General features: G+C 45.4%; 1 protein-coding gene across 3 annotated transcripts in view; it reads right to left on the bottom strand.

Moving 5' to 3' along the window:
- Positions 1 to 27,068, bottom strand: part of LOC127580813 (plexin-A2-like) — a 470,755-nt gene that overhangs the window by 83,121 nt on the left and 360,566 nt on the right. For 2 of the 3 annotated variants that reach the window (XM_052034725.1, XM_052034724.1), the window contains exons 13-15: positions 25,127 to 25,278; positions 15,058 to 15,175; positions 10,731 to 10,867 (exon numbers count right to left, since the gene is read on the bottom strand). In XM_052034725.1, the coding sequence (XP_051890685.1) occupies positions 10,731 to 10,867; positions 15,058 to 15,175; positions 25,127 to 25,278 (407 nt within the window). Of the gene's footprint in view, positions 1 to 10,730; positions 10,868 to 15,057; positions 15,176 to 25,126; positions 25,279 to 27,068 lie in introns of those variants that run through there. The other variant, XM_052034726.1, reaches the window with a different exon arrangement.

Genomic DNA, 27,068 nt, shown 5'->3' with positions numbered 1-27,068 from the left:
ACTCCACTTGACACTAACTTCTTATTAGCTGCTGAGAATTAGCTATTTAGTCAAACACCTATTGACTAACAATTAGCTGACTTAAATTTGGGCAAGTGAAACTCACAAGTAAGCAAGGAGACTCACTTCTTTTCAGTTCTCCCACTCTTGCTCCAAGTCACCAAACTCCTCAGCCTCCGCCTCTTCTTGCCAAAGGCTCTTGAGCCAGAGCCTCAGCTCCCCACTCTAACACTGGCCCACTGTCACAATGACTGCTCTAAAATGGTCACTCCCCTGACCCTTACTTCTCTTTATTGGCTGCTGTTAACTAGCCAATGAGCTAATCAACTATTAACAACTTGCAAATGTGCCACTTTTGGACTCTTGCAAGGTGAAACTCCCAAGCACCAGCACTGAATGGTCATCGCCCCCAACAATATCCAAAACGGTGTACTTGTACCTGTACTCCGAGGTTCTTCTGTTCCACAACACTCCCCAGGGCCTGACCATTCACTGTATAACTCCTAACCTGATTTGACACCCCAAATTGCAACACTTCACACATCTGAATTGAAAGCCATTTGCCAATCCTCAGCCCACATCCCCAGCTGATCAAGATCCCCTGTAATTTTTGATAACTTTCTTCACTGTCTACAATACCACCTATTTTAGTATCATCCGCTAACTTATTCACCATGCCTTGTACATTCACATCTAAATTGTTTATCTAAATAACGAACAACAAAGGTCCCAGCACTGACCCCTGAGTCACACTAACCAGTAGTCACGGGCCTCCAGTCTGAGAAACAACCCTCGACCATCACCCTCTGCTTCCTACCACTCTGAGCCAATTATAACTCCAATCCGCTATCTCCCCCTGGATCCCAGGCAACCTCACCTTCCAGACTAGCCTGCCACACAGGACCTTGTCAAAGGCCTTGCAGTGTTGCTGGGCTTGTCCAACATGGTGCTTCACAGAGGAAGGATGTCTGCAAATTCCGATGTGTGCAGAACGGCCAAGGTGTCCCGCACCATTTCTCTGGGGTGGGTCAGGCAGCTTCGGCTGTGTCTCCATGTCCCTGCCACCTGTCTGAGGTACTCTGAAGTCTCCTGTAATCAGCCTCTGAGATTATTATTAGACTGTCAGAACTCATTTCATGTAATTCTATTCTGTTCAACTCTGCTCATCTGAAGAAGCTGGAAATAGAAGGCTGTAATTAGTGTGAATCTCATTAAACCCTTCCAGCCTGTGGCACCCAGCCAGAAATCAAACTGCATTATTTCTAATGGAATACGGATCACTTCTACAGCAAGAGGTTATTGACAAATACACTGCACTGTGCCTGAGTACAGACCCAATCTTTCCTCAATAAATCCTGTTGGTCAATAAAACGGGTTCGTGGCTTTTTCAGTTCAACAGCCTTGACATATGGTAAAGAAATGAAATCCCTTATTTCCCCCTTCCACCAACAAGCTACGTCTTTAATTAAGGGGTGCTAAACACATCAGGTATGGGGCTTTCTTCATCTCGGTGTTTCCAAACTCTGCAAATTCTCACAGTTCATCCAGCACAGAACGTGGTTTGCAATTTTCCATTTTAGATGCTCTGATTTTTACAATAATTTACCATAGAAAAAATATAATTAACTTATAAGTTGGTATGAAGAAATGCAGCTTACTAAAGGTTACTGTAAACATAGCAATGTCACAGAAAAATTTAATATTCTCCTGGGACTATCAGAGTGCAGGGAAAAGACTGGAATTCTTCCAAAGGCAACATCTTTCAACTGATCGCAATGGATACAGGGCAGCAGTTAGCAGAGGAGAACTTGAAGGCTGTAACTGGATCACAGGGATGAATTCAGCTTAAGATTTCTTGCTCTAATGACTGGATGTGCCTGGATAGCCTGATTTAATTCAAGTCCTTTTCTTTCATCCTTCAAATTGTCCATAAAAATGAGTCTGCAGCACCTAAAGAACTGATGATCCCCAATTTATGTTCAACATTTAAAAGTAGAGGCCCGGATAATAAATGGGATTGAAAAATCAAAAATAAGAACCTGCAGATGCTGGAAGTCTGAAACAAAAACGGAAAGTGAAGGAAACACTCAGCAGGTCAGGCAGCGTCTGTGAGGAGACAGGATTAATGCTTCAGGTCCGGGTTCTGCTGAAGTGTCTTTGACCAGAAAGTTTGACTCTTTCTCCTTCCATTAATGGGATTACGTGGCAGGACACTGGAAGGTGGGTGAATGACCCCGGAAGCCTCCGTTGCCCTGGCTGTTGAGGAGATTTAACTCTGCTCCGAGTGCTCCACTGAGCCTGAGATCAGCCTCACTGACTGACAGTGGGGCTGGGAGCCCAACACGCAAACAATTGGCTCCAATACCCGTTCCTGCATGGTCTGATTCCAGGAGGGGGGGGGGTGGGATGGCGTGGGGATGGTCTGGCGCTTGAGGTGCCTGGGACCTCACTGAAACCTACCGGATACTGAAAGGCCTGGATAGAGTGGACATGGAGAGGATGTTTCCATCAGTGGGAGAGTCCGGGATCTGAGGGCACAGCCTCAGAATAAAGGGACGTCCCTTTAGAACTGAGGTGAGGAGGAATTTCTTCAGCCAGAGGGCGGTGAATCTGTGGAATTCGTTGCCATGAAGGGCAGAGGAGGGCATGTCATTGGGTGTATTTAAGGTAGAGATTGATGGGTTCTTGATTGTAAGGGGGGGGGGTAAAAGGTTACAGGGAGAAAGCTGGTGAATGGGGTTGAAAAACGATTGGCCACGATTGAGTGGCAGAGCAGACTCGATGGGCCGAATGGCCTAATTCTGCTCCCATATCTTATGGTAAGCAGCCCCTACTCCTAACTCACGGGCAATATGGGAAGGTGACCATCTTCCCCTCCCAATCCCTTCAACTGTTGTTTTTCCCAATAATCCCATGACCCATAAACCAGTTAGATTGGGACTTCCAGCTTCATCAATGTGTTGGGCACAGCAGCCCGGCTCCTGGTGGTGACCACCTCTATCTGCCATCCCTGTGCCCTCCCAGTTTTCCCATGACACACGCCCACAGACTGTTTGCTGCCATTCCCACAAAGTCCATGTGATTCCCTCTCAATGTCCTTGGCATTGGGATGTTTGGACTGCCTCGTGCACAGCTTTTATAATGAGTAGTAGGAGCAGGAGAAGGTCATTTGACCCTGTGAGCCCCGCCATTCATCAAGGTCATGACAGATCTTCTCCCTCAGCAGCACCTTCCTACAAAACCCCGTTTCCCTAGGTCCTCTGAATGCCCAGAAGTTGCTCAGTCTGTGTCTGAATGAGCTCCACGACCACAGCCCATTACCCAGTGAGATACAAGGAGTTCCCAAGCAGCTGAGGGAAAGTGGCAGCTCATCTATCACCCACCGGGGACCTTCCCCAGTCCTTGTCCCTTCACCTCTCGGGTTGTGGAACCAAGAGCGAAGGAACAGCAGTTTCAACGGCGGCACGGTAGTGTAGCAGTTAGCGTAACGCTTTACAGCGCCAGCCATCGGGGCTCAATTCCCACCGCTGTCTGTGAGGAGTTTGTACGTTCTCCCCATGTCTGCGTGGGTTTCCTCTGGGTGCTCCGGTTTCCTCCCACATTCCAATGACATTCGGGTTAGTAGGTTAACGTGGGTGTAATTGGGTGGCGCAGGCTCGCTGGGCGGAAGGGCCTGTTACCGTGCTGTATAAATAAAGTTTTAAAAAAGTTTTTAAAAAGAAATTGTCACAAGTTTTAGAACATCCACTCTTGCAAAACGGAGAAATGCATTTTTTGCTTTGAGCTGGGTGAGGTAAACCGTGCCGAGGAATATCATCCTTTTGTTTATTGAAGCAGCAGGGAGACAGGCTCCAGAACTCCCACTGGGGTTCTTCAAGGCAGAACCATTTATCTCCAGCTCACAGGAAGATGGTCCTGCAATCAAAGGTCAGCTTGGAATACCAATGCTCAATGTGCATCCAATTACCTGGGCAGTAACTGGGTTAAAATCACCCTAATTCATTTTGTTTGGGACTTTTAAATGACATATGGACAAACAGTGGAGCCTGTCTACATCTGCTTCACTGGATCAGAACCAACAGCTCACAGATATTCTGGCCATGGTGGAAAGGTAGTAATTTAAGTAAATGCAACCTTACTTAAAGACTGTGCTTTACTGAAATGCTTACACTGCAGTGTCACATTCTGACAGACATGAAGTTAAATTGACTAAATACTTTCATAATTCCATTTAAATCTTCCTTTCATTGCATCTTTTCCATATGAGGTCTGCTGTTCTAACAACTGTCAATCAGCTCGAGAGAGGGTTATGACTGGGCTGAAGCCCTTGCTCAGAGCTGGGGAGCAGCGGTTTGATGAGGCAGGAATGAAGTACATATCTACTGAAATCAAGATTAAAACATAAATATCAATGTTTTATCTGATCTGATGCAGAATTGTTTTTCAATGTGCCATTTAACATCGGCCCCTGTACCACCACAAGGGTGGAGAGGGGTCTCAACCCGAAACGTCAACCATCCCTCTCCCCCACAGACGCTGCTCGACCTGCTGAGTTCCTGCAGCAGGTTGTGTGTTGCTCCACAAAGATGGGGAGGTTGTGGCTGAAGTAGGAAATGCCCACGGACAGACTGTTTCACTGGCACAGATGGACAGCCGTAAAATCATAAATTACTTACAACAGGCCATTCTGCCCGCCCTGTGCTAGCTGTAAAGCAGTTCCCCAGCTGAGTCTGTCCTCCAGCACTGGCTCTGTAGCCCTGTAGGTCATTGTTCTTGGAGTGCACATCCAAGCTCTGTTCATCTGGGGTGGAAGACTCTGTGTCGCTCACCCTTGTAGCCCCTACCAATCTCCAGCTGATTGTACTCTTCCCTCCCTCTCGTCCAGTCCTTATATCGGGAATGGGCAGGCTCTTACAATGGCAGGGTTGTCTCCACTGGAGTTTCGAAGACTGAGGGGGAATTGATTGCAACTTATTGGACCCTGAGGGGTGTGGACAGGGTGGATGTGCAGTGTGTGTGTGCAGGTGGGTTACTCTTTAAAAATAAGGAGTGACCAGTTCAGATGGAGATGAGATGAATATTTTTCTTTCAAAGAATCTTTGGAACTCGTTTCCTCAAAGGGTGGAAAACACAGAGTCTTTACTTACAGCAGCAGTGGGTAAGTTCTGGATAGACAAGCTGGTGGAAGGTTACCTCAGGTGAACGAGAATGGACCGAGTGCTGGTCAGTGGGATTTGTAGCGATGGTCACTGGCTGGTCAGCCAGACACGCTGAGCTGAAGGACCTGTTTCTGTGCTGTATGACTCTGACAATCGGATCAGCCACCAGCTTGTCGAATGGCACAGTGGGCTTGAAGGGACCAAGTGGCCTGGTCCTACTCCTAATCTGTGTGTTCTTTTTAAAGAACAAAACAAGAGAGATGATTGTGGATTTTAGAAAGGCTCAGGCTGACCACTTACCCCTGTGCATCAATGGCATCATTGTACAGAGAGTCAGCTGTTATAAGTTCTTGGGAATACATATAGCAGACGACCTGTCCTGGTCAACTAACATCTCTTCCCTCGCCAAGAAGGCACAGCAGCTTCACCACTTTTTACGGCAGCTGAAAAGAGCAAACCTGCCCTCCCCCACCCTCACTACATTCTACAGGGGTACCATTGAGAGCGTCCTGACTAGCTGCATCTCTGCCTGGTACGGTAACTATAACACCTCAGACTGGAAGTCTTTGCAGAGAATTGCGAGCACAGCGAGAAAGATCATTGGAGCACCTCTTCCCTCCATCTCAGATACTTACAACACACGATGCACACGTAAGGTTTATAGAGTTATAGACGACCCTTCTCATCCCTCCCGCAACCTATTTGTCTCACTGCCGTCTGGCAAGCGGTACCGGAGCATCTGGGCCAGAACTACTAGGTTGCACAACAGTTTTTTCCCCCAGGCTCCTGAATACCCTGGTAGACAAATGCCGCGTCAAAAGCTCTGGTTTGCACAACTGTGTATAAGAACTTTGGCTGCTGAACATGTTTATACAATGAGTACAACACACTGAGCTTGTATTTCTCTTGTCCAACTCAGTTTTGCACTAACCCTGCACTAAATTTGTATTCTGTATATACTGTTTTTTTGCTCTATTTGTACTTGCACTGTTTTTTTTTATTATTTGTTTTTTGTCTGTGTTTATTGCATGTCTCCTGTTCTATGTATGTCCTCTGTTGTGTGAGTGTGGGGGAAACGACATTTCGTTCCGCCATGTGTTTTTATAGCATGGATGAATGACAATAAAGTAACTTGAACTTGAACTAAATCGATACTCCTTAGTTTTGGACCTATTGATATTTAATTCATCCTGACCCCACATAATTGTATACACCTCAGTGCACCATAGTCCTCTCTGCCCCAAAGGAAACCCTTCCAATAGCTTCCTCATTTGTAGCTTTGAGGAACAATTCAAGCCCATTGAATTCTTCCTCATAGCTACAATGTCCTAGTCCTGGCAGAATCCACACGGATCCCATCTGCATCCCCCCCCCCCCCACCCGCACCCCCCCCCCCCCCCCCCAAATGCCCTTTCTATAATGGGACGAACTGTACACAGTATTAAAGCTGTGGTGTAATTCATGCTGCAAAGAGTTCAACCTAAACCTCCTTGCTTTTATATTTTATTCCTTGATTAATAAAGGACAACATCCTCCCTGCCTTTTCACACACCTTACTGACCTGACCTCTAAGGTCCTCTCACTTAGTGTGCATTTCCGTGCCTCGTGGTACCTCCCCAAGCACTCCCTCACACTTCTCCAGGATAAATCCTATTTGTCAGTCTTCTGCCCAACTGACCAGCCCAGTTCCATCTCCCTGCTGTCTGACACATTCCTCCTCTCTGTCAACCACACAAACAATTGCTATTTCATCTGCAAACCTCTCCATATGTCTGAATTGTTAATATACATTACAGAAAGTAAGGGACCCAGCACTGAGTCCTGAGGAACTGTTCCCATCTACCATTACAGTTTGCTTCGTGTCACTGAGCTAATTTTGGATCAGATTTGCCACTCTCTCGTGAATCCCACTGGGTTTAATGTTTTTTGACCAGCCTGTCATTTGCAACCTTGTCAAAAGCCTTGCTACATTCTGCACAGACTACATCCAGTGCACCACAGAGAGAGCAGATGCTGGAATCTGGAGCAACACACAAGATTCTGGAGGAACCCAGCGGGTTAGGCAGCATCTGTGGAAGGGAAATGGACAGTCGACGTTTCGGGTCAAGACCTTTCATTTGGACTTCATCAAATGCACTGCCTTCATTAACGTTACCTGTTACCTTCTCAAAGAATTCTACCAACCTAGTCAGACATGACCTTCTGTGCTGATGTTCCTGATTACTCCATGCCTTTCCAAATGAAGGCTCATCTCATTCTTTAGAATGGATTTAATACTTTCCCTTCCGGTGAGTTAAACTCAGTGACCTGCTGATATTTGGTTTATCTCACAATGTCAGTAGTCCACACGTGTGGCAAGCAAGGATTGAAAGATTGGAGTCAGAACCTCCATAATTTCCTTTCAACAGCCTGGAATACACTTCATCTGAAGCTGCTGATTTGTTTAATGTTTAGAGATGAGAAACACAATAACTAATGCTAATAAGTACTACCTTCATCCCATCCAATATTTTGCAACAACATCTACGGCATCATCTCCCTTTTTTGTGGTCAAGGAAAGGATTATTGCTTGTGTCACTGAAATGTTGACCAAAGGCTGACAGATGAAGTCATGAATAAATCTGATGTGGTGGAGTAAAACGCCAATCATCCGGCACCCAACCATTCAGATATCTGACAGTCCAGCACCTGGCTCACTCACTGCTCTGTGATGTGAGTGCGAGTGGAGTGTGAGGACAGAGTTGGGGTTAGGGTCCAGGACACCAGGTGTCAGAAGCATGGGTGGGTTTGCGGCTGGACCCCGGGTCCACAGCGGCTGCATACTCCGGGTCACTGGAAAATTTATTACACTACCCAGGGTTGGGAAATCAAGGATTAGAGGGCATAGGTTAAAGGTGAGAGAGGAGATATTTAACAGGAATCTGAGGGGCAACTTTTTCACCCAGAGGGTGGTGAGTATCTGGAATGAGCTGCCAGAGGAAGTGGGTGAGGCAGGTACATTAACAACATTTAAAAAGTACTTGGACAGGTACATGGATAGGAAAGGTTTAGAGGGATATGCGCCAAACATGGGCAAATGGGACTGGCTTAGATGGGAATCTTGATCAGCACGGACCAGTTGGGTCGAAGGGCCTGTTTCCGCACTGTGTGACTCTGTGACTCTCTGACTACGGTGTAACATAGAACATTGAATGGAGAACAACACAGGAACAGGCCCTTCAGCCCACCAGGTCTGTGCCGACCATGATGCCAAATTAAACTAATCCCACCTGCTGCACCCGGTCCATATCCCTCCACTCCCGGCCTGTTCATGTGTCTGTCTAAACGCTTCTTAAATGTTGCTGTTGTATCTGCTTCCACCACCTCCCCTGGAAGCCCGTTCCAGGCACCCACCGCTCTTTGTGTAAAAACTTGCCTCACACATCTTCTTTAAACTTTCCCCCCTCGCTTTAAAGCTATGCCCTTTAGGATAGTTGGGTATTAAGAGGAGAACCATCTCATTGCCTGGAGATTCTGCCATTCCCTAGGATGCTGGATTATTGACTTGTAACAACAAACATTTGCTGCAGTTCCAATTTCACACTGAATGTTGTTAGATATTCATACATTAGCGGATCAGATTCAGAGGGAAGCCATGTGTTTACAGAAGGAGGCTGGTCAGCCTGACCCCGTCTCACCCTTCATTGAATGGCCATCGATTCAATCCATGTCCCTCCACACACCTGCTGAACAAGATCCTGTCACTCTCATTTCTGAAAGCTTCAACTCACCCAGCATCCACAAACTTTAGAATCGCAGTGGAGGAGGAGGACATTCGGCCCGTCGAGTCTGTGCTGGTTCCTAGTGGAGCACTTCAATTCCCTGCTCCTTCCTTTCTATCCCCCTCCCAGTTCCCTTATAAAATCCCTGATTGATTCCATTTCCATTCCTCCTGCAGGCCATGAGTTCTGAGTCTCTGGAGAATGAGGGGATTGGGATTGCACTGACCTACTTTGCTCTCACTATAGGATTATGCTCCCTATTCAAAATTTCCCCACAAGGAAACAGTTCCCCTTTAGTTGATCAGGCTTACTATGTTATTCACTCTGATCAGATTCCCCTCAATTTCCTACACTCAGAGGAATACGAGGAGAATTTTGTTCTACACAACCTAAGTGTAACATCTTCCCACAAGTTCTCCTCTCTCCTTGTGATAAAGGTCAACCTTCCTTTAGTCACTTGAATTGATTTTCTTTCCCTTGCTGCAGGTTCTGGTGATTTCTGTACGCAGACGCCCTGTCTCTTTGCTTTTCCACTGATCTTGGTTTCACATCATTTACAAATTATTCCGATTTGCCCTTCCTTTAACCACACTGGTTGACCTCCAGTTCCCTCTACTGAATGCCATTTGCACAGTTTGGCACGCTTTCTATGTCCCTTCGTACTTCCACTGCCATCTGTCAGCTCAGTGTCTTCTGACCTCTACCTTGGATTGAGTCCAGACTGGAGATGGAAGGTTACGGTTGCATTCTCTCTGCTCACGCACAGCTTTGTCATCACTTGGGATGGAATAAATCTGGAACATTAGAGCTGGCGAGCTCATTTAATAAAGCTTTAAGTTGATTCACATTATTGAAGATTACATTAACTTGTCTTCGGGTGACTAATGGATTAATCTACAATTGGACTAACAGGAAGTGTGGTGATCACTTTATTGCTTTGATTGACACTTGTTTCCTATTTGTCAGTCTAATTTTGCTATTTCCCAAAACATGATCACAAGTTATAGAATGATTTATTTACACAAATGATATCAAAACCACTATTGTCAGCGATGGCACCAGATCACTTTGGCTGATGTCAATTGTGACATTTGTATATTGCACAAAACAGGCTGCATGTCCACTTTATAAACTGAGCAAGAACCAGAATCTGGGTTCCAGGGTGAGAATCTGAAAGCGGAGACTTTGTTCAACATGAAGCCTGTGTGTTCAGGAAACAAGCAGGACCGTGTGTGAGGTAGGACTTGGAAGCACAGCCCAGGACATTCACGTAGGGTACACGGGGGGGTCAGGAATGTGCAGGAGCTGCAGCCTAGAGGTTCGTACACACACAAAGACAATGCTTTTGGACGAGCTGAGGTAGTGTAGAACAAACTGCTGGAGGATCTCAGCGGGTCAGGCAGCATCTGTGAAGGGAAATGGACAGTCGACATTTTGGGTCGAGACTCTTCGTCTGACTGAAAAATAGAGGGAAGGTAGCTGGGGTAGCTATTGGGAGACATTGAGGATGCAGAAATGGGCAGTCTCAGTGATGCTACAGATCTGTGGTGTGAAGCTCATCTCGATGGAGAATTTTTTGCTTTAGACTCAGACAGGAACCAGAGGAAGGGCTCTCAGCTATTTCCACAGGGGCCAGTCAGGCAGGTTGGTATCAGGTACATAAAACATTCGGACAAACTTCCAATTACAACTCAGTTCAATCAGTAGCTGAAAATAATCTGCACAACAGGGCAGACTAACCCAGTGCCGTGAGAGGTGACAGCTCTTGGAGGACCGGTTCCTGTGGACCAGTCTTCCCCCATTTTCTCACCTGTAAAACTCGCAGGTTTGGTTTCCAAACATCACATTGACACTGCTTCCGGCACCAAGATGTTTGCCAGTAATTGTTACCATTGTCCCCCCAGACTCTGGACCTCGACTTGGGCTCAGATCCTGCAGAGATGGCTTCTGTGGAAGGGAGGAGAGAAAACAGACATTTACTTTGAGAAAGACAGACAAAGGCTGATTAAAGGTAAAATTACTTCTCAAGTTTGACCCAACTGATACTATAAGCAGTTCTTTTGCAGGATGAATCACTTAGATGATAACATAATCAAAGTTCTCTGGCTTACATTTATTAACTTTGCTTCTCTGTTCATCCCAACGGCGATAAGTGGAATCTACATCTCTTTGAAGGCTTGAAAAGAATACCTTCAATCACTTGCCCTCTTTTTCATCCAGTTAACATTTACTGGCAGGCATATCAGCTTGAATAGACTCCGCTCCACGTTACACAGTTGGTTCGGGAATGTTGCTTTTCACACACTACCTAAAAGCACTATCTTTTTGAATAATAAAAACCAATAGACAAATTTCCATAAATGCCCTGGGCAGCTGATACTACGATTACGTGAGTGAAGTTAAACCCTTTTCCCTCGCTGAATGTATAACTAACAAAATAGCCTCTGACGGTGATTAATGACAATGCCTTCACTCATTCCGTGAGCTTCCCGACTGAGCACATTTTACCAGAAGGCGAAGTGAATATAAAGCCAGAAGATGCTGGAAACACTCAGCAGGTCAGGCCACATCTGCCGGGGGAGAAACAGAGTCAACAATTCAGGTCAAAGAGCCTCCGTCAGAACTGGAAGGAGAGGGAAGAAGCTCGTTAAGGTGCAGGGAGGTGGGGAGCGGGGATGTCTCTGATAGATCACCCAATCTGTGTTTGGTTTCTCCAGTGTGGAGGAGACCACATTGTGAACACCAAATGATTGGGGAGCACCCGCGTCCAGTCCACAGGGGAGACCCTCAGCTTCCCGTCGCTGCCACTTTAATCCCCCATCCCATCCCCACCCTGACCCATCGGCCTGTGACCTCCTGCACTGTCACGGTGAGGCCCAACACAAGCTCGAGGAACAGCACCTCATCTGCCTGGGCATAGTGCAGCCTTCAGGGCTCGATATTGAATTCTACAACTGCAGGTAACGGGACCTCTGTCTGTATCCGTTGTCCGGCAGTGAGATCGGCTCCGTTGTTTGTTTCTCATTCCCCTTGTTTCTCTCTCTGGGAGGGGAGGAGGTGCCCAGCCTGACCTGACGGCCATGTCTTCCTGCTCTGCATTTCACAGCTCCCACATCCTTCTGTCCATGTTCTCACTCTCGAACTGCTCCCGTTCACTCACTGACCGGATCACCCTGTTTACAGATTATCCCCATGGTCACCCTGGTTTTACCCCGTCAGAGACACCCCCCTCCCCCACCTCCCTGCACCTTGTCAAGCTTCTTTCTTCTCCTCCTCAGTTCTGACAAAAGGTCTTCGACCCGAAACATTGACTCTGGCTTGTTGAGTATTTCCGGCATTTTCTGCTTTTATATTAGATTTCCATTATCTGCAGATTTTTGATTTTATAATTAGTGATGTGAATATTTTTATTTCAATCACGTTGGCTTTTCCGGAATGGAATTACCCACTCATTCCAATTCTAATGAAGGAAACTGAGCATTCTTCAATGAGTAGGGAGGAATGTCCAACATGCAGGAAGGAGAAGATGTTTTTTTTTATTTACAGCATGGTAACAGGCCCTTCCGGCCCAATGAGTCCACGCCGCCCATTTTTTTAAAACTCAAATTAACCTACCCTTACGTCTTTGGAACGTGGGAGGAAACTGGAGCACCCGGAGGAAACCCACGCAGACACGGGAGAACGTACAAACTTCTTACAGACAGCGACGGGAAAGGAACCCCGATTGCTGGTGCTGTAATAGCGTTGCGCTAACCGCTACGCTATGTTATGAAGACACTTGGAGAATCAAAGTGAAGGAGTTAGGAGATTAGACATCACCTGGTTTTCCTCAACGTCACTTCTTGAAAGTGAAAATAAATGCACCAATTCCAGAAGAATGCAAATAAATTCTTCCTAAAGAAAATAAATTCAGGCTGGACAATTTGGCTTATCTATCTTGCACTGGACAAGAATTATGAATTTTGGTGTTTGCAGAAATTCCTTTCGGCAGACATTTAGAAAAGATTCCTTCAACATTGATTGGGAGAAGTAAGGATGTCTGTACACTCCAGTGGGACCAGACACCCGGAGTGGCCGACCATGTCACACTGGAGTGTGCCGATATCTTCAGCCAACAACCACCCCACAAACCTTCACAAAGGAATTCAGAGAAGCATGCAGCTTTTAGACTAAACCCTCATGTACAAACCACAGTCATCCTAACTCCATAGCGATCATAATTGTATGAAAATCCTGGTGTGGGATTTGGGAAAAAAATTCCAAATCATTTGATGTCCAAAAGTTGCAGAGTTCCTGGTAACTGAAGGTTGTTGGGGTTTCAGAGAATTCCAGGAGCTGTCAGCTGGGGATGGATGGCCTTGGATGGCCTTCTCTGGACTCTGGGACGGCGAAGGTGAGGTGGGGAATGGGAAGTCATTGGAGAAGGAAGGTGGAGGAGGGCCAGCAGAAATCTGGGAAACAGATCGGAGAAAGGGAGACTTGTATAAAGCTATGGGAAGGAGGAGAGAGGGAGAGGGGCTACACACACACACCCACACACACACTGACACTGACACACCCACACCCACACACTGACACACACACACCCACACCCACTGACACCCACTGACACACACACACACTGACACACACACACACCCACACACACACACCCACCGACACACACACACACACACTGACACACACACACACCCACACGCACTGACACACACCCACACACACACCCACACACACACACACCCCCACACACACACCCACACACACACACCCACACACTGACACACACACACACACACACTGACACACACTGACACAAACACACCCACACACACACTGACACACACACACACCCACACAGACACACACACACACCCACTGACACACACACCCACTGACACACACACCCACACCGACACACACACACACACTGACACACACACCCACACCCACACACTGACACACACACACACCCACCCACACGCACTGACACACACCCACCCACACACACACACACACACACACACACACATACACCCCCCACACAAACATGCCTGACACACACATACACCCACACACACACACACACCCACACACACACAGACACACATACACACACCCACCCCCCACACACAGACACACACACACCCCACACACATGCCCAACACACACACACACACACACACACACAGACACACCCCACACACAGACACACAAAGACAGAGGCAGACACACAAAGACACACACTTATACCCACACATACTCACACACACACCCACACACTCATCCACACACACATAGACATACACACCCCCCCACACACACATGCCCGACACACACACACACACACCCCACACACACATACACATATGCCCGACACACACACACACCCCACGCATACACATGTCCGACACACACATTCACCCACATCACACACACACACACTTACACACACACACACTTACACACACACACACACACACACACACACACACACACACACACACACACAGATAGAGAGAGAACAGGGACCAAGAAAGTTCCTAGCAAAAAGCGACAGAATGATACAGAAGAATTTTTAAAAATTTATTCAGGTTTTCAGACTTGGAAGTGGCTGACAAGGCCGCGTTTATCATTCATCCCATCGTCGGGTCTGTCACAGACCATGTAGGGACTTCTCCCCGACAGACACTGGTGAACACGGTGGGATTCTGTGTCAAACCAGTAATCCTTCAGTCGTGAGAATCAAAAAAAATCGCAGACACTGGAAATCAGAAATAAAACCAGAAAATGCTGGAAACACTCAGTGGGACGGGCAGCATCCGTGTGAAGAGAAACAGAGTTAGTGTCTCAGGCTGAAGCCTCTTCGTCAGGACTGAGGAAGAAAAAAATCATGTTAGTCTCGACTAACCGGTGGACGCTGTTTCTCTCCCTCCCTGAACGCGGCCTGACCTGCTGGGTGTTTCCAGCATTGTTTTTAGTTCCAATTTCCAGCATCTGCAGCTTCTGTTGCTGTTTGAATTCTGAAAGTACATTCCGATTGTGTAAAGGAGTTGAAACCTCTTGTGTCTTCCTTGGTTTCTGTGCTGGGTTGTGTGAAAGAAATTCCTGGAGCCATTCTCATCCTTAGGTTAACTTACCACAAAAGTGTACTGCAGTGACGACTCTGTCATGAAGTCAGGCTTACACGCGCCAACACACAGCTGGACAGGACCCGATTCCGTGAAAGGCCTCGCTTCCCCCATTTCACACACAATTCTGTCAAAAATGCGGAATTAGAACACATTAAGAACACAGAATTAGAACATATGTCACCTCCCAACACTTGTGTGTGCATCTGCTGTTGTTTTCTAATTTTATACTGACATTTTCTACTGAAATAAATGAATGCTCCTTGGCAGAGAGTGGGACAGATTAAGCTGCTGTCAAAGTCTGCACCACGAACAAATTGTCCCCTACAGCAAGCAGCATGTAGTGAATTTCAATTACAAGGGGTAAAAAGATAACATGAAAATACAATACTGAAATTTAACTCTGGGTGACTGTGGGTGTGGTACAAAGCAATTTACTGCAACAACTACAATGTCTTTCACATTCTGTAATATTTCATCATTTCATGCAACAGAACAACATTAGACCAGATGAAAGAACTGACATTAAAATACATCCCCCTCCCCTCAAACCGATCACTTCAAAAGCAAGTGATAATGGCAAGGCGTTGCATTGTGTGTAGAACCACACTCCGGGATTGTTTTAATGCTCAGAACCTTTCTTTAAATTGTTACCATGTAATTTAAGGTAGGACAATACCTCTAGACTCGGGAGAGAATAACTGCCCAAAGTAGTCAGACAAATGGAGTCATGTGATTGATAACTGGCGACGTTATACAAATTGCTCAGACGGTGGTGTTCCCTCCCACTGCCAAGTGTCTGCAGCTCCAGCACATGGAGGTGTCCAGATGTGTTGAGGTCTTCCAGATGGCTGCCAGCCAGGAGACGGGAACACCTGGACATCTGCTCTTTGACCTTCCTTCTCCAGTGGTGGCCCGTGCTATCTGCAGGCCATGTGTAAATGGCAGCCTTTATGAGTGTAGTTCTAGGGATTTGACTCACACACCATCTGAAGTGCTATAATTCCTGACTCTCCCCCAAGCCCACCAGCCTCATCCTGGTATGCCCCACCTCCTACCAAGCTTGCTACCTTCAGCTGGCCATCATGGCTGACCAAGCCCCAACTCACCACTGACCAACTCACCGCAGATCTCCGTGACCCTTCCCATTTCCCACGCTTATCTCTACCACCCAGCTACTCAAACCCCCACTCTCCACCCAACAATCCCCTTACCCAGCAATGATCATCCTTACTCCCCCACACCTCCTGAGTACTGATCCCTCTCCCCAATACTGACTCACACCCTTCTCAAACTCCAACAACCCTCTCCACAGTTCCCGATCACGCACCACCTTTCAGTTTCTAGACAAATAGAACATCGAACATAGAACAGTATAGCACAGGAACAGGCCCTTCGGCCCACCATGTCTGTGCCGACCATGAGATGCCATGTATCTGTCTAAATGCCTCTTAATTATTGCTGTGATATCTGCGTCTACCACCTCCCCTGGCAGCCCGTTCCAGGCACCCACCACTCTCTGTGTAAAAAACTTGCCTCATAAATCTCCTTTAAACTCTCCCCCACTCACCTTAAAGCTATGTCCTTTAATATTCAATATTAATATTCCACTCTATGTAAAAGACTCTGTCTACCCAATCTATTGCTCTTAGAATTTTATACACTACTATCAAGATCTCCTCTCAGCCTCTGACGCCACAGAGAAAACAACCCAAGTCTGCCCAACCTCTCCTTGTATCTAATACCCTCTAATCCATTCTGCACCCCCTCTAAAGCCTACACATCCTTCCTGTAATGGGGCGGAGAGAACTGCACACAATACTCCAACGGTGGAGTAACCGAAGTTTTTTTACAGCTGCAACACGACTTTTATACTCAGAGCCCTGACCAATGAAAGTAAGTATGCACTATGCCTTCTTTAAATCCAACCCACCTGTGCTGCCCCTTTCAGGGAGCTGTGGACCTGCAACCTATGATCCCTCTGTACATCAATGCTCATCAGGGTCCTGCCATTTACAGTACACTTTCCTCTTGCATTTGACCTCCAAAAGTGCACCACCTCACACTTGTCTGGATTAAACTGCATCTGCCATTTCTCCACCCAGGTTTCCACCTGACCTATATCCCGCTGTATCCTTTGACAACCTGCCTCACTGTCCACAGCTCTGCCAATTTTCATGTCGTCTGCAAACTTACTAACGTGCTCCATCGTGTTTTGGCAGGGAAAGAGTGGAGGCTTTGAATCTAATGAAACAGAATTAAGGCAGCTTTAGCAGTTGTTAATTTTCTCACTTTGTCGGTGCTGGCCTCTGATGAGAAAATAACAGAACTCTGGTATCACTGCTGCATTGCCCTTTTGTAACATCCCCCTAAGCAGCTTTTTCAGGGATTACGCACTGAATTGGAAACTGCCTTAAGCACAAGTCTCATTAACATTGTAATGAAGCAACTTTTGGACAGCTTTGTACACTCCATGTGATAAATTGGTTTAGTATTATTGTCACATGTACCGAGGTACAGTGAAAAACTTGTCTTGCACACCGTTCACACAGATCAATTCATTACACAGTGCATTGAGGTAGGAAAGGTAAAATAATAAAAGAATACAGAATAAAGTGTTACAGTTACAGAGAAAGTGCAGTGCAGGCAGACAATAAGGTGCAAGGTCATAACGAGGTAGATTGTGAGTCAAGAGTCCATTTTATCGTACTAGGGAACTGTTCAATAGTCTTATAACAGTGAGATAGAAGCTGTCCTTGAGCCTGGTGGCACATGCTTTCAGGCTTTTGTATCTTCTGCCCGATGGGAGGGGGGAGAAGTGAGAATGCCCGGGGTGGGAGAGGTCTTTGATTATGCTGACTGTTTTACCGAGGCAGTGAGAAGTATAGACAGAGTCCATGGAGGGGAGGCTGGTTTCTGTGATGTGCTGGGCTGTGTCCACAACTCTCTGCAGTTTCTTGTGGTCTTGTACAGAGCAGTTGCCGTACCAAGCCATGGTGCATCCGGATAGAATGCTTTCTATGGGGCATTGGTAAAAATTAGTGAGGGCCGAAGGGGACATGCCAAATTTCTTTAGCCTCCTGAGGAAGTAGTGAGCTTTCTTGGCCATGGCATCTACATGATTTGACCAGGACAGGCTGTTGATGTTCACTCCTGGGAACTTGAAGCTCTCAACCCTCTCGACCTCAGCACCGGTGATGTAGACAGGAGCATGTGCTTACTTCCTGATATAGAGAGCACTACTGAGGACAATGAGCAAGTCAGCTGTGATCTTTGTTGAATGTGGTGTAGTTCGATGGGCAACTCCTTGTGGACAACTCCTTCTGTTCTATGTTTGTTCCTGGATATATAACATCTGCTCCTAATTACTTCCGTTTCATCATTCCCTCCCTCTCTTTGATAATATCATAGTGCAAGCATTGGTGTTATGTTGGTAGAGAAGTGACACTCCATAAGGCATTTCCATGGACAGACATGTACTGGCGAGATGGATGAACAAGTCCCATAAATATAGCCATCACCTTATACACTCTGCACCATGGCTCTGCTGCTCTAACACCAAATGGGTTACTTAAATAGTGGTAGTAAATGGAAGTGAGCTTGTATTATTGACAGAGAATGCAAAATTAATTTTCTTTATCTGGCAGAATTTCTACAGATGATGTCAGACTGCTTGTTGTGTAGCGAGCAGTGACAGACCAATATAGTTCATCTCCTTTATTGCAGAACTTGAAGATTTCAGACAAAAGCTTGGCAAAGGACCAGCACTTTACTAAACGTCAATGTGTAAACACTCCGATTGAGTGTTTAGTCTGGCTGTTACCTGCCAGCTTTAATTTCAAACAATGGAATAATTAATCTCAGTAGCAGATAACTTACTTCAGACTGTGGAACACTGGCAGAAAATATTGCAAATAAAAAGTGATGACAGTGCATCTGTTGAAATCTTCAATGAATATCTCCTGTTGCAACAATTTTTTAAAAAATAGATTTTGAATAAAATGCAGGAGATATAAAGAGCATTAATTTCTGACTGGAGGACACTGTTTCTCCCTGCACTGATCAGTAAGGTCACTGACTGCACTCCAAACCTCAGGTTCTAACTTTGCCTTGCAAAATGCAGATACACTGGAATCAACTGAACAATTCATTGTAGAGCTAGACTAAAACCTTACGCAAATCAGTTGCCACAGAATTTAACAGATGGATCAATTTGTTGGTTAAAATAATGAGCTGTAGGACATCACACAAGCATGTTCGAATGTTTGTCTGCCAACTGCAATTTCTAGCTGAAAATGTTTACATTGATCTTAAATCTTCTCTGAGTCAAAAGGGTTAAAATGGGCTTTCGTGAATACAGAAAGCTCATTTGGGTAAAGTTTATTGAAATTCATTTCAGGCTGAAAGATATTCACAGCAGGAAACTACTCTAAACGTGAACATTAATCTCTTCCCTGTATACAAATTAGCTTTCCTTGATGGCGCTCCCCTTACAAAATCAGGCCCCTTGTATTTTTTAAATGCAGTTGTCTCTCTGAGGCTGCCTTTGTAGCACAGAACAGCCAAGTGCAGCGCAAAGCTCAATATCTGATGATCCCTCTACAAGTTAATCTCAGCCACCACCCCAGTGTAATCAGCGGGACAGCCCAGAGCAGAAAGACACAGTGAAGCCCAGGATAGATTTCAACATTTATTAAACATGAGTATGTCCGACCTGCCCAATGGCTTAGAATTCAATAATTGCAGCTTCATATGCAGTGGTAAATTGGTTAAATTGTCTTTGTTAAGTGCACGCATTGCTAGTGGTTATCACGTCTGTTCAGTCAGGGCCAAATCCAATCTGGTTCTCACTGTCTGTGATCTGGCATTCCCAATGCTGTGGCTGCTGACACTGTTTAATTCACCATGAAGGATTGTTCCTGCTTTTTGTAACTCAACCATTTCATGAAAATCTCTAATTGATCGGTAGGCAGTAGCTCAGTTTGATTCACTGGGAATCCAACTATAGGAAAGATCTTTACATCATTACATAATTCACTGAAGTTAATCCAAGCCTGAATTAAGTTAGTAACTTGATTTTATAGAATAAAATTTCAACCTGCAATTCAACATGGTTGGGTCGATTCTCAGCCTCTTGTCAAATTCCCAACTGATCCCCACTTCCTTGTTCCCTTATAGCCCAAAAATCAATTCAACTCAGTGACTGAGCATCACGGCCTTTTGGGCTGCAGGATTCCAAACTCTTGCAACACTAATCCTGAGATAATGATTCCCATTCCTTGCCAGCTGTACCTGCATGTTTACCTTCAGTGAATCATTTAGATGGATACCCTCACCAACTGCTGTGGTTCCCAACATTACAAGTCTCCCAACCGTTTTAAAGTATCCTGTGATATATTCTTTGTACTAAAATAGAATCGCACACCCCCACTTCATCCACCAGCTCTCTGCCCTCTCATTATCTGTCTCTATACCTTTACAACTTCCTCAGAACTTAATTTCCCATCTTTTTTGTATCAACATAAATCTGAATACATCAGACTCATTCTTTGACACCCATTCAACAGCCAAAATAGCTGGGAAAGCTGAGGATACAAAATAAAAGCAGAAAATGCTGGAAATACTCAGTAAGTCAGACAGATGTGCAGAGAGAAGGGTCATCGATCTCCCCGCCATCTTGTCACAGATTTACTCTCTTTTTCTCTCTGCTCCTCCCCAATTTCTCTGCAACTTAAAACTTGTTCCATTTCATTTCTGACTCTTCCCAGCTCTGATGAAAGGTCATTAACTCTCCACACACGCTGCCTGACCTGCTGAGTGTTTCCAGCATTTCATGATCTTACATTACATTGACAGTAAGCAGCTGAATCACTGAACTCTGATTGATCCTTGGAGGAACCACACTACTCTTCCAGCCCAGTGTAAACTGTTTGTTCCGACTCTCTTGCTTTCTGTCCATTAACCAATCCTCAAAAAATCCTCGACCCACAAGCCCTTGTTTTCTGCAGTGATTTCCAGGCTTGAAAGTTTATTGAAAACCCTGAGAAAGTTCATTTCACCTGTCGGTCATCTACCCTTGACATTCAAAGCCTTTCCGATCCAAGTACCTGTCCAAAATGTACCTGTCCAAAATGAGTTGAGACACCTCTGCTGAGTCCCTCACCATCAACATCAGGATTAATGGAGACTCCAGAGACTGCAGATGGAATCTGGAGCAGTTCCTCCAGCAGTTTGTTTTTTACATCAGGATTTATGTTCACTTTAGAAGGCAGGGACTGAGTCAGAGGTGTCAGCATGGTTTTGTTAAGGGGAGATCATGTCTCACAAATCTGATGAGTTTTTTGAGGAGGTAACTAAGAAAATTGATGAAGGCAGGGAGGCAGGCATAGTTTAAAGGAATTTTAGTAAGCCTTTTGACAAGGTTCCACATGGTAGGCTAGTCCAGAAGGTAAAGGGCAGGGATCTTGAAGTACAGAGGGACCTTGGAGTGCATTCTTAGTTCCATGAAAATGGCAACAGTGGTGGATCGGGTGGTGAAGAAGGCAGTTACCTTACTTGCCTTCACAGTTGGGTCGTCATGTTGCAGCTGTACAAAACATTGGTGAGACCACACTGTGTGCAGTTCTGGTCACCACACCATACAAAGGACGTGGTGGCAATAGAGAGAGTGCAGAAGAGGTTCATCAGAATATTGCTTGGAATGGAGGAATTTAGTTACAAGGAGATGGAATAGGCTGGGATTGTTCTCATTGGGTGACTTTATAGAGCTTTATAAAATTATGAGGGGCACAGATATGATCCTCAAGTCTAAAATTAGAGGATACGGGTCTAAGGTGAGAGGGGAGATACATAAAGGGGAGCTGAGGCAGAGGTGATTGCTGTTTTGGGGAACATTAAGTGAATCAAGAGGTGTGGACTTAACAGGCCATATGGTGCTCAGGTAAAGATTAGCCGTGACCTCACTGAGCACCAGTGTGTAAGGGGGTGAACAGCCCCTCTTGTTTCTATTTTTCACCCTCTCAGTTCTGTCCTACTTTAGAATAGATTGACAACAGGTGGATAAAACAGACCTCAAAAATAAAAATAGAGGTCTATTAATACTTTCTCTTCCCTCTTTATGTCAAAGGAATGCATAATTAAAAAAACAGTGGACCTCACATCATGTCAATTAAATCATGTCTTTTCCTTAAATTCACTGCAGATGTGTTTTTATTTTCCAGTTTAAAAATATTTTTGGTGAAGAACTTGGCATGGACTAGCCATTTCTCATTGTTCCCAAATGACATAGCTATTTCTCAAAGGCTGGAATTTGTATGTGGGGCTGGATGAGGAAGTCAGCACATTACTGGAGAACCTGACCATTCCTAAAGTGGATTGGAACAGGTCACTTGAGGGGAGCAGGACTGGAAGCGGTGCAGGCTCGATGTGGCAGACTGCTGTATGGAATGACGTTTAGTGATATGAACCATGACATTCTTGAATATGATCAACCTCGACATTACTAAAATGCAGTGCACGTGTTAAACGTTTTATGTCCAATTAATATCCCATTGGCAAATCACGGTTGTAATTTACTGAGTTATAATTTACAATAAATCAGGAAACTGGAACAAAATACTCGTGGTAACTGGAGTTTGAAATGTTTAGCAGAAGCCTCAGGAATAATGAATAACATCAGGCCACAAGGTCAAACGCTGACTCTTTGTCGAGGGATACACTGAGTAATTTGCAGAGTGCTGAGGGTTTCTCTGAATCTGAGCATTAGAGTGGAAATGCAAAACCAAAATACAGTCACTGCTGAATGGTAGCTCATTATTTCAGTCCCTGATTTAAGATTCTTCAGCGGGGTTGGATGGTTTACTCTGTGCTATACAAGACCAAGGCCATTGACTTGGTGCTGGCAGGTTCAGTAAGGCGTATCTAACCCACCAGCACTGCAGCAAAGCCTGGATTTGGACAGGAAATATAAATGGATGTCTAAATCAAACTCCAGAAATCCACAGGTACAGAGCCACACTTGTCAGAGGCTAATAAAGGAAGGGATCATGACTTCACATCAGCCCAGTGCACCAAGACACATGCAAATTCTGAACGTTCTCTCCTAAGCTCCGAATTGTAGCCCAGAACAGAGGCTTCATCCTCATCACCTGCACAGGTACAGTGCCTGTGGCGCATTAAGGAACAGAAGCTGGACACAGGAGGCGGCCCATTCCACTGGATACTGCTCAGAATCTACAGAGGGTGTGGAGAGCCAGCAGCACTTTGCAAGTCTCTCTGGTAGGACAGAGGAGCAACTTAGTTTGGTGCCTGTTTTGTGATTTATCTCCTCTTGTAGCTGCTCCTATCTCAGACAGCACTGGTTGGTTGAGAGACTGGGAAGCAATAGCCTCCTGGGCTGTAACCACAAGTGGAGGGTGTGTCTGAGAGTAATGCGCCCTCGGAAGTTCTCCACATCCTGTCAGAAGGGCAACCTCACTTTAGTGGAGGAGCATTAATTAAACAAAGATCTTCAATCGTGTTTCTTAGAAGTTTAGAAATCACCAGTTACTAAACCTGGACAACAGAAGACACAGGAAGAGGCCGTTCAGTCAGAATGTAGCTGACCTTTCACCTCACAGCCCTTTGCCTCACTAACCCTGCATTGCTGGATTCTCTTAGTTTAAAAATCAGTTGTCTCTGTCTTCACTACTTGGACAGGTACATGGATAGGAAAGGTTCAGAGAGATACGGGCCAAATGTGGGCAGATGGGACTTGCTCAGATAGGCAACTTGGCTGACATGGGTGAGTTGGGCCGAAGGGCCTGTTTCTGTGCTGTACAACTCTATGACTCTTTGACTCAGTGACTGAGCCTCCATGGATTTCACATTCCAAAGATTCACTGCCCCTCCCCGCGTGGAAAAAATACCTTCTCATCTCTGCCCTGAATTCCTGACCAGAAGTCTGAATTTGGAGAAAAATGTGGAAAACCTCTGGACAAATGAAGCATAATCTGGACTGTGTGGTGAGGCAGGAGATACCTTCTCATCATCAAAGGGTTCAAGATCATCTTTATCCTTCAACGTTTGCAATGATCTGCTTCATAAGTGTGGACACCATACTGAGCGTGTGTTCACCGGGACCCGTGTGGGTTTGACACCAAGAGCACACGGAAAATTAGACGTGAACCTTCGGAGCTTTTCCTTGTTCTGCGTTCAGTCCACCACCTCCCTGCCAGAATTGTTCAACAAACTCTGTGTTTACGCATCTCCCCATTGCCTTATGGGTTCCCCCGGGTGCTCTGGTTTCCTCGCACCTCCCAAAGACCTGCAGTTTGACAGATTAATTGGCCATTGTAAATTACCCCTAGTGTGTAGGTGAGTGGTAGAATCTGGGAGGGGGTTGATGGGAGTGAGGAGGGAGTAAAAGTGGATTAGTGTAGGATTGGTGTGAATAGGTGGTTGGTGGTCAACACCGGCGGGCTGAGGGGCCTGTTTCTCCAAGCTCTCTCTTGCTCTCTCTCTCTCTCTCACTCTCTATGCACTCAGTGAACCCCATCAAACATTCACTCCTCAAATCCTTGCTTGGGCTCTTGTGTCTAAGCAAGTACAACACAGAACTAGTGGGTGTGGGCACCAAGGGCTGGAGATTCTTGAAAACACTAATTTCCACCAATATTCAGCTCATCTCAGGCTAGGGTAGAGATGGACTCCACATCCAGACATTGTTGAAAATATCAAGTGTTGTAAAATTCCAAAACATAGCGCAGGTAGGTGGCACTGATTTCATGGAAGTCTGCTTGTGGAATCTTGTTTGGATTACTATGTCCAACTATCTAAAGTGAATTATTTAATCCTTGATGCAGTCAGATAACAAAGGTAAAATTTGGTTTATGTTGACTTTATAAATTCTTCACAGCAGTAACCCAACTCCCCAAGCTGAACCACTGGATAATGAAGAATTAAAGAAATAATGAAGACTGATAAAGAAATCTTGTCTTGTCTTAATGATATTGGAAAGGTCATGACATGGAAGAGAGTTACACCAATTAACAAAATGTTTATTTATCAATATAGTTCCTGAATAGTGGGTGGAACTTACTGTTCAGCGATGATATAACCATCCAACAGCGGGATACACTGGACTCCTGCCACACGGACACTGTTAGCAATGTCCAGGAAATCCAAGCCCAGGTTCACTCCGTGAATGGTCACCTGTGTCCCACCTTCCCGTGGGCCAGACGCTGGAGTCACCTGAGAATACAGACGAACAGATTCAGCCCTCTCACAACTGACTCTTTCCTGATCCCCTCAAGTTTAAGAGCATTTACACCTGAGAGCTGTATTAGTGCTCAGCGTAATTACAGGCACCGACAGGCAGACAGAGATGCAGTGTAGGGGTAATGCCAGCTATAGATGCTGAGGATGCATATACAGACTCGTTCCACTGGAAAGCTTTGCTGAAGATTCAAATGGGCCTGACAGTGCTGTGATAAATAGCGGCTAGATAACCTATTGTGCCTTAATTTGCCGCAAAGCTAGCATTCTGCTTATCCGCATTGTAGAACTAACAGTTGCCAGGCAACAATAACACACACACACAAAAAATTACAACTGAGATACCAGAGATCAGTGAATTAAAACTGCCGAGAGTGTGCCCTCAGGATTACAAAGCACTTCAGAAATTGGAAAGCTAAAACAAAAGCTGCTTTTGTTGTGAAGAGACTGCAGAGAAAGCTTTCTCCCACATCAAAACAGGGGAATGAAGTCCCAATCTGCACAGACGCCGTAACTAAACATTATAAATAAGAAAGGAAGACATTAAAGAAAGATAAAAGTTAAATTAGGCTCAGGGGACAACTGAGAAGTTTTCAAAATAGGCATTGATTGTGTTGTTTGCCTCAAATGAGACAGGTCACCTTGATTGTGAAATATGTTTCTGGATAAATTGGGAGGCAAGCTGACTGCTTTCCTCCGATGTTCACACACAACACACAGATGTAAGGAATGGAAATGTCTTGCTGCAATTCTTTCTGCCCAGTTCTATCTGGAAACTACTGACAGTAAATATATTTCTGACAAGAACTACAAGGTTGCTCCATGAGCAGCGAGTGGCTGCTCTCTCAGAGCCTTTATCGCCGGGCTCTCTGTTCACTTGTCACCCCTGCACTGAGGCTGCAGCTCACACAGTCTACAGAACAGTCGGCTGGTCCTGCCAGAGGGAATTCACGTTGGACTACTGTTGAACACCTTGCAATGGATGAAGGTTGGATTAAACCAGTGGATTTAATACTCTAAGACTTCCAGAACACATTGGATAAGGTGCCCTTCAAATATTACTGTAGAAAATGAAAGCTCATGGTGTAGTTGTGGGCATGTTGGTGTAGACAGGAGACTGGCTGAATAACAGAAATAGAGTCAGTTTTTGAACCAACCGGCACAAGATCACTACAGTTTAGCAACACTCTGATCACTTTGCACTAAAATGGATATTTTTTAGTTTTAATTGTGTTCTTTCTTGTAAAGATTGTGTTTAGTTTATATTCATGTTTTTCTTGTGAATGCCGCTTATCTGATGCTCTGTGCCCGTGATGCCGCTGCAAGTAAGTTTTTCATTGCACCTGCGCACACATGTACTTGTGCATCTGACAATAAACTTGACTTTAACTTTGGCATAAATGGGCCTTTCCCTGATTGGCAAGTTGTAACGAGTACAGTTGTATAGATGAATTGGATGAAGGCATCAAAGATATGATTGCCAAGTTGGTTGATGTCACAAAGGCGGGAAAGTAAATTACAAAGAGGGAATAAGGAGGCTGCAAAGGGATATGGAAAGGTTCAGTGAGTGGGCAAAGGCCGGGTAAATGGAGCACAGTGTGGGAAGATGGAAAAATAATAAAAAATGCAAATCATCAATTATGGACAGGAAGGGTTCAGAAGGATGTGGGCCAATCATGGATAGGAAAGGTTCAGAAGGATGTGGGCCAAACGCAGGCAGATGGGACTGGCTCAGTTAGGCAACTTGGTCGGCATGGACAAGTTGG

This window comes from Pristis pectinata, chromosome 20, assembly GCF_009764475.1.
Source record: "Pristis pectinata isolate sPriPec2 chromosome 20, sPriPec2.1.pri, whole genome shotgun sequence".
In the NCBI taxonomy this organism is placed as follows: Eukaryota; Metazoa; Chordata; class Chondrichthyes; order Rhinopristiformes; family Pristidae; genus Pristis; species Pristis pectinata.
The sequence above is the reverse complement of the archived record's forward strand: the minus strand, read 5'-3'. Positions and strand labels throughout refer to the sequence as shown.